Source organism: Oncorhynchus tshawytscha, linkage group LG11, assembly GCF_018296145.1.
Source record: "Oncorhynchus tshawytscha isolate Ot180627B linkage group LG11, Otsh_v2.0, whole genome shotgun sequence".
Taxonomy (NCBI): domain Eukaryota; kingdom Metazoa; phylum Chordata; class Actinopteri; order Salmoniformes; family Salmonidae; genus Oncorhynchus; species Oncorhynchus tshawytscha.
In genome coordinates this window covers 36,142,296-36,150,757 of record NC_056439.1, presented here as the reverse complement: position 1 = coordinate 36,150,757, position 8,462 = coordinate 36,142,296, and the positions used below count along the sequence as shown (strand labels likewise).

Below are 8,462 nucleotides of genomic sequence, written 5' to 3'. Positions count from 1 at the left end.
CTCTATCCGCAGATGGGACCGGGGGGGGGTGCGTTGCCTTGGTGAGGGAGCACAAGCGGAGGTAACAGGCTGAAACAATGGTGCTGATGAAAGCCAGGAGTCGTGCCTGGGCGTTGGGGGGAGAGATTATTTGGTGGCAGGTCCCCTTGTTGTCAGGCAGGATGACACCGAGGGGCATGTGGAGGGGACAGAGGGACTGCACTGTGGCAGAAGTGTGCAGATTGGGGACACAAAGCGTTCTCCACGCACCAGTGAGCAGCCAACTGTTCAAAAGTGTGACCGGCACAATGGTACTCTGATACACTGGGCTCCGAAAAGAAGTGTGTGTGTTGTGTATGTGTGTTTTTTTTGTTTGTGATGAAAGAGATTGTGATAAATGTCTTATCCAATACAAAGATGGAGAGATCATTTGATCAGCCAATTGAATTCACACTATTTGATGCAAGAAATGTCCTTGTTAGAATAGATTAATAGGTACCAGGACTTTATTGGTAGTCATGATTCTAGATCGATACTGCACTGGCTTAATCTGTTTCCTAATCTACTCACAGACTAGACTATCCAGGATCAAGTGTTGGTGAAGGTATTGTCACATCATTCACATGGCAAAGAAGATGACGTCACAGGATGGACTGTTGAGAAGATTGCACTGTGTCGCAGGGAGAACTACTGTATGTGTCTCTCTGCAAATGGCCTTGTAGCATTTGTAGGCAACCAACCACAGATAGTGTATGCCTAACAGAAAGTAAACCACTGAAGTAGGTAAAATTAGGTATGTAGTGTACCCTTCATTGTTTGTGGCATTTTGAGCCAGAGACCACCAGGCAATGTGTGTGAGCGACCCAGGGAGGGGGTAGTGATGGTGGTCTCTGACACCTGATGGAGAGCTGCTGGACTGGGCCCTCTCACCCTGACAAGGGTCTGCTCCTCTACTGGACCTGGGCTTGTCCCCTCAATGACAACCCTCTCTCTTTTCTCTCCCTTTCTCTCTTTATTCCCCGCCGGGCTCCCCTGCGCTCTCTGTGGTAGTTGTGGTGTAATTTATGAAGCGCTAGCAGCATGGAGCAGAGCTGTATATGGGACAGCCTGCTGACTGAGCTCCATTCAGGTCCAGAGGACAGGGCCACGGCTCCTTTCATCCCCCCATAATCAGCCTCTGTCCCTGGGCCCAGGGAGCGGCAGGGACCCTCTCCCTCAAGTCCCCACAGCAGGGTCCCAGCCACAGCCGCTTAAAGATTAAGGGACCTAATGAACAGCGTGCAGGGAAAGTTATTGGACTCTTAAGTGACTCATAAACATCCCGGGGGAATTTCATAGCATCCTTGTCTTGTTTTTATGGTTGAGATAATGCAATTGTTTCAGGCTGTGTAAATGAATAAATCACAGTGCTGTTTGTGCTAGTGCTCGGTGATGACAATGGGCTGCGCTCCCTGTTCACAGAACACTTGTAAGGCTGTTCATCTAAACTCTGAAACAACTTGATAACTCTTTTGCAGACAGTTGAAGTGAGCAAATGAATCAAACTCTAAATATATTTTTCTGATAACATTGCCGGTCGGCTTTTGGGGAATCTGTCCCACGGCAAACTCCAAAAACAAAGTGAGGGTTTGAGATGGAGAGATGATGAGAGTCTCTTGCCAGTCTATCTCTCTTTCTTTCGTTACTGTTGTTGTCTTTGGTTTTGATTCTGTTGTCTTCTGTGGTGTTGTCCTGTCACCCGTAGGTCCAGATTAAGGCCTGATGTGTACAGAGCATCTCTACTGATCCTGTTCAACAATGTCAGAGAGAGAGTAGCGGAGCCACACGGTACACAGGCCAGTGTTTACTCCTCAGTTTAGTACTTTATTGAGCCATGATGGGTCTAATCTGGCCTGATCCTCTGTCGCTACAAGCATATGCCTGTGATAATGCCCTAATTTTCTGGTCACCTGAGCACTTTCATAGGACGTGAACCCCAAGAGGTGGCCGAAGGGGTCCCTAAACCTCAAAATGGAAACTCACGGAGGCCCTGAATAGAGAGAGAGGTCTTTAAAGGCACCGGTCAGAGAGGAAAGTCAAACACTTTAATTCAGGGTAAAAGAGAGCGGAGGTTGGCTGCTCTTTCATCCCTTCTCTCTCTGTGTGTGGCCCATCGCTTCTGTAAACACATGAATAACAATGAAGGAGAGAGGGTTTTACGAGGCTCTCACATTTACACATGCAGACAGAGCAGGACTGTTCACCTACTCTCTTGTTGTTAATGTGTTTTTCACATGTTGTTCATTCATCAAATCAAATCAAATTGTTTTGGTCGAATACACATATTTAGCCATTGTTATTGCGGGTTTAGCGAAATACTTGTGTTCCTAGCTCCAACAATGCAGTAATATCTAACAAATCACAACATTAAAAGAATGCAGTTAAGAAATATATAAATATTAGGATGAGCAAAGTTTGAATCTGGATCATTATATTATATATTATATATATATATATATATATATATATATATATATATATATATATATATATATATATATATATATATATATATATAGTGTACATATATATATGTACACTACCGTTCAAATGTTTGGGGTCACTTATAAATGTCCTTGTTTTTAAAAGAAAAGCACATTATTTTCCATTAAAATGACATCAAATTGATCAGAAATACAGTGTAGACATTGTTAATGTTGTAAATGACTAATGTAGCTGGAAACGGCAGATGTTTTAGTATGGAATATCTGCATAGGCGTACAGAGGCCAATTATCAGCAACCATCACTCCTGTGTTCCAATGGCACGTTGTGTTAGCTAATCCAAGTTCATCATTTTAAAAGGCTAATTGATCATTAGAAAACCCTTTTGCAATTATGTTAGCACAGCTGAAAACTGTAGTTCTGATTAAAGAAGCAATAAAACTGGCCTTCTTTAGACTAGTTGAGTATCTGGAGCATCAGTATTTGTGCGTTCAATTACTCGCTCAGAATGGCCAGAAACAAAAACATTTCTTCTGAAACTCATCAGTCTGTTCTTGTTCTGAGAAATCAAGGCTATTCCATGTGGGAAATTGCCAAGAAACGGAAGATCTCGTACAACGCTGTGTTCTACTCCCTTCACAGAACAGCGCAAACTGGCTCTAACCAGAATAGAAAGAGGAGTGGGAGGCCCCGTTGCACAACTGAGCAAGAAGACAAATACATTAGAGTATCTAGTTTGAGAAACAGACACCTCACAAGTCCTCAATTGGCAGCTTTAATAAATAGTACCCGCAAAACACCAGTCTCAAATTCAACAGTGAAAGTTTCTTCAAGTGCAGTCGCAAAAACCATCAAGCACTATGAAGAAACTGGCTCTCATGACCGCCACAGGACCGCCACAGGAAAGGAAGACCCAGAGTTAACTCTGCTGAAGAGGATAAGCTGTCATCAAGGCAAAGGCTGGCTACTTTGAAGAATCTCAAATATAAAATATATTTGGATTTGTTTAACACTTTTTGGGTTACTTCATGATTCCATATGTGTTATTTCATAGTTTTTATGTCTTCACTATTATTCTACAGTGTAGAAAATAGTAAAAATAAAGAAAAAACCTTTGTCCAAACCTTTGACTGGTACTGTGTATATATACATATATGTGTATGGGCTGGGATGTATAGACCTTATGGACAGTATGTGGATAGAATATTTAATATATCTGTAGAATACAACAGCATATGTACAGCAACAGTTGACTAGGTTGGCATTGACTAGAATACAGTGTATACAGTACATATGAAATGAGTTAAACAGTATGTAAACATTATTGAAGTTACAAGTGTTCCATTATTAAAGTGACCATTGATTCCATATCTATGTATATACGGCAACAGCCTCTAAGGTGCAGGGTTGAATAACCAGGTGGTAATCGGCTAGTGACAGTGACTGAGTTCATGTCCCGGTACTGGCTGGAGTATATGGCAGGGTTATTCAACTCTTACAAGGTCCAGAGCCTGCTGGTTTTCTGTTCTACCTGATAATTAATTGCAGACACCTGGTGTCCCAGATCTAAATCAGTCCCTGATTAGAGGGGAACAATTTAAAAAAGCAGTTGCACTGGCTTTGAGGTCCAGAGTTGAATTTGAGGGGTCTAATTGTATAAATACAAGCTATTGTAATGATTCATAATTTTCCTAAATCTTGTTGTCATCAAAAGGGGTAATGTTGTCACCTTTATGCTCTTCCCTCAAGAAGAGAAATATGTAGACCATAGACCTGAAAGGATTAACAGTAGATGGAACAGTGGTATCCCTGATGTGAAGTGTGGAACATCGTCCCTGTTTGAAAGTCAAATCAGCCATTATAAAGTGTGTGTGACTAATAAAGAGCGAAATAAGAGCCATTGTGTCCCACATACTTAATTAGGACCGAACCCAATTAGGAGTCTGAGTCCCCTGCAGCCATTTTGGCTAGCAGCCTAACGATGGTCAAATCCATATGTTCTGAACAAATGGCCCAAGTTGGCTCTCAAGGTTTATCCAATTATAAGATCCCTGAGACTTGGCCAAGCCTTGGAACCCTGCAGAGCCCCCCTATAGGAACAGAGGTAGGGGGTCCTGTAGACCCACTTGATTCTCTCTTGAATTATGTTTGCGCATGTGTGTTTGACGAGCACACAGACAGACATGCATGCACTCACACAGAGTAAATGTATGTATTACAGCACGTGTCAAACTCATTCCACGGAGGCCCGAAGGTCTGTAGGTTTTTGCTTCTCCCTTGCACTTGATTGATGAATTAAGGTCACTGATTAGTAAGAAACTCCCCTCACCTGGTTGTCTAGGTCTTAATTTAAAGGAAAAACCAAAACCAGCACATACAAGGCCCTCCATGGAATGACTTTGACACCCCTGTACTACAGAACAGACTACATTCAAACAGTCAATCATCACAGGCTATCAAAATACACACACTGTAAATGCGGTAGCCTACCTCTTCAGTGATTGCAACCAAAGCACAAAGAATCACAATGACAACAACAATATATTTTCATTATGGTACATTTTCACTAACACTATTTAAATGTGTCCACAAATACAACAGCTGTCTGCACCGATAAGACCGTCAACTTCTTAGAGTCAGGCTTAGAGTCAGGCTTAGAGTCAGGCTTAGAGTCAGGCTTAGAGTCAGGCTTAGAGTCAGGCTTAGAGTCAGGCTTAGAGTCAGGCTTAGAGTCAGGCTTAGTCAGAGAGACCGAAGTACCAGTGCACCAGTCAGAGAAGCTAAGTAGCAGAGTCGTGGTTGGTATTGCATTAGACAAGCGGGAGGAATAGTTACAAAAGTGAGTTACACTTCTCATTTCTGCCCATCGGGACATTGTTCATCAGGACTGAAACTACACAACATAACACACAAAGCACTGGTGTATTCACCAACACTCCCACCCACAATACTTCCCCTAGGTTAACGTTGGCATCATTTCACAGGAAATTCCAGAGCAAGAGACAAAAATGTGCTAGTGAAAATAAGAGGAGTGATTCAGAGAAAAGATCGAGCTGGGCTTCATATCTCAGCCATCTGATTAGAGAAACAGCCAGACATCTGGACAGTATGCTGGAGCCATGCATGATAATATCCAACCAAATGAAAAGGATTCTCTCCCACTGGGCAAAGATGTCAATTCAATGTCTATTCTATGCTGGTTCAACGTAATTTCATTGAAATTACTTGGAAACAATGTTGATTAAACCCAGCGTGTGCCCAGTAGGCTTTGAATATAGCAAATGTGTGGTATATTCTCAAGCAATTCAGCATGTTGTGGGCATACATACTGTACATATATACTGTACATACATGTTGATATTATCCTCACTCTTTTCAGAAGTGTCCATCTACATAAATTCTGTGTTGTGTCACTTCAGGAAAGTGTTATAAGCTGTGTTGTGTGAGTAATCAGAGTCCGTATGAACCAGCACACACACAGTGTGTGTTATAGTGATGTTAATGAAGCCTCTATGGCCATTGCAGAGCCATGGAGGAATAGCCACGCTACACTGGATCTTAGAAAGTTAACCGGCCCAATCTGAAGGGCTTTGCGGCTGAATGAGGGCACGACAATGCATTGCCCACTCTTTAGTATCTTTTTAACTACCTCCTCCCCTCTCCAGGACCCCCTTCCAGTGATAGTGATGTGATTTCGCAGACTGTTTGGGGGCTAAGTCTTATTGAATCTGACCCCATTGTCTTTATCCACAGTTGAATTGTACTTAGTCTGCCATTAACACCGTTCTTGTCTAGGTTTAAGCACCACATGCAGGGTTTCATATAATTGTATTTTATATGACCATGTCAAGAATACTATATTAGCCTTTAAGTGAAGACAAGAGGCAGTACTAAATATTTCAGGTTCATTACTGACCTAATTTTCACATTCTTATTGAGATGGAGGTATTTTTTGAATATTTGGTTACATTTCCCTCCAAATGAAATGCAACAGATCAAACATTACATGTACTCAATGTACATCACTGTGATCAATGTCCAGCACTGTGATCAATGTCCATCACTGTGATCAATGTCCAGCACTGGCAGCACATACATTTTAATGTTGACTACATTACACATTGCTTGGGTGAATGTCAGAATTCAACACATATTTCAGTGTCCCACTGGCACTGACTCTAATGGGGGAATAATCATTAGTCATTTAAACATAGTTTATCACACCATAACCATTACATTAACGCCGTCACATACTTGCAAATGTAGACCCCTGACAAACTGTGTCCTTTATATCTTCACATGAACATGTGAGGACCATTATGAGTCAGTCTAATGTGTGGGTTGTCTGATGGACTGTGAGATGTCTTGTGTTAAGTTAACACAGTGTTGTGTATGCCTTAACACGTACGTGTGAATACTTGCTTGCTCTAGTTAAAAACCTTTACTGCAATGGGCTAAATCAGGGTCACACAGAGTGTTTCTTGGTAGTCAAACAAATCTACTTTGGAACAATAGTATACACCTCACACTCATGGTTATTATAGTCTTTCATTTTGAGGTTGCATTCCAATTTGACATTTTATATACATCACAGAAGACTGAAATACAACAAAACCGTTTGACATAGAAACACCGGATTTTCTGCGTCTTTAAAAAAATTATGTTAATTAATTATGAAATTATGAAAAATATGAATAACATTCCACCCACGAGGCCACTAGGTCACTTGATTGCAGGGAAGGGCTACTGTGTATGAGTTGATCAGAAGAAGGTAAGGAGATGAAGGGGAGTTAAACGTGGGTGTGGGCGTAGGGAGGTGGGGGCTGTAAGGGCGGGGTGGGGCTGCAAGGGGTGAAATTGTGTCCCTTCTGCAATTGGCTGCGAGTCTAAATGTCTCATTATGCGCCTCATTGTTCCTTTGTTGGGGTTGGGGGTATAAATTCACTCCTGTAGGACTGCAGGGGGACAGACCCCCGACGAGAACCAGACACAGCCTGCGCCTGCTGTATCTAGCTATCTACTGAACTCTGACAGAAGTGACAGTGAGAGAGCATCGGCCCTCAGGGAACTGTGAGCTTTCCTACTCAGACAACAGAGAGTGAAGAAAGATCCAGCTTTTTGTTTTTTGTTTTCAAGAACTTTTCACAAACATCTTTGGCTCTAACCTCAGTTGCTTTGTGGTTTTAGTTGTTTTTTTCCACTTTTGTATTTTACATTTATTTTCTAAACATAATCTGTTGAGATGGACTCTGACGCTGGCTCCAACTCCAGCCGCTCCTCATCTCCAGATCTGGTGGTGGATGACTCCATGGGCAGCTTCTTCTCCAACAAGATGTTCCAAGCCTACTGCCGGGAGGAGGGGGCAGCCAGGGCCGCTGGGCAGGGCAGGACTGACCGCTGTGCTGGGGGAGGCAAGAGCAAGACCCTCAAAGAGGGTGACGTGCAGGACCTGAGGCTGAAGGTGAACGGCAGGGAGAGGAAGAGGATGCACGACCTGAACCAGGCCATGGACGGCCTGAGGGAGGTCATGCCCTATGCGCAGGGGCCCTCCGTCCGCAAGCTCTCCAAGATCTCCACCCTGATGTTGGCCCGTAACTACATCCTCATGCTGTCCAGCTCCCTGGAGGAGATGAAGAAGCTGGTGGGGGACGTGTATGGAGGTGGTGGTTCCCAGAGTCGCACTAGCCACCGCCGGATCAACCCTCCGGCCCCCACAGCTCACCTCCCCCTACACCCCCTGGCCCAGTCCCTGCACTCCCTGGTGGGTAGCACGGCCTCGGCTCTCCACCACCCTTCGCCTCTCCCGGCTCCAGCCCCACACTCACCACCCTCTGCAAGCTACCTGGGCTTCCACCATGCACCCGTACAGAGCCTGCTGAAAGACCCTCTCCACCTAGCCAGCTCCTACAGGCACTTTCCTGGTATGCCCTGTCCCTGCTCGCTCTGCCAGCCTCTACCAACCACCGCATCCACCCTGCATAGCTTTTCCATGGGCAAGTGA

The 8,462-nt window shown here is 43.8% G+C and overlaps 1 protein-coding gene across 1 annotated transcript; it reads left to right on the top strand.

The window, feature by feature from the left end:
* The first annotated feature begins 7,703 nt into the window (after positions 1-7,703).
* LOC112261884 (oligodendrocyte transcription factor 3-like) lies at positions 7,704-8,462 on the top strand. Its single transcript, XM_024437511.1, has one exon. The coding sequence runs from the start codon at positions 7,704-7,706 to the stop codon at positions 8,460-8,462; it is 759 nt and encodes a 252-aa protein (XP_024293279.1).

Excerpts from the sequence above, each read along its gene's own strand:
- LOC112261884 (XM_024437511.1), top strand. The coding sequence starts at position 7,704 with ATGGACTCTGACGCTGGCTCCAACTCCAGCCGCTCCTCATCTCCAGAT.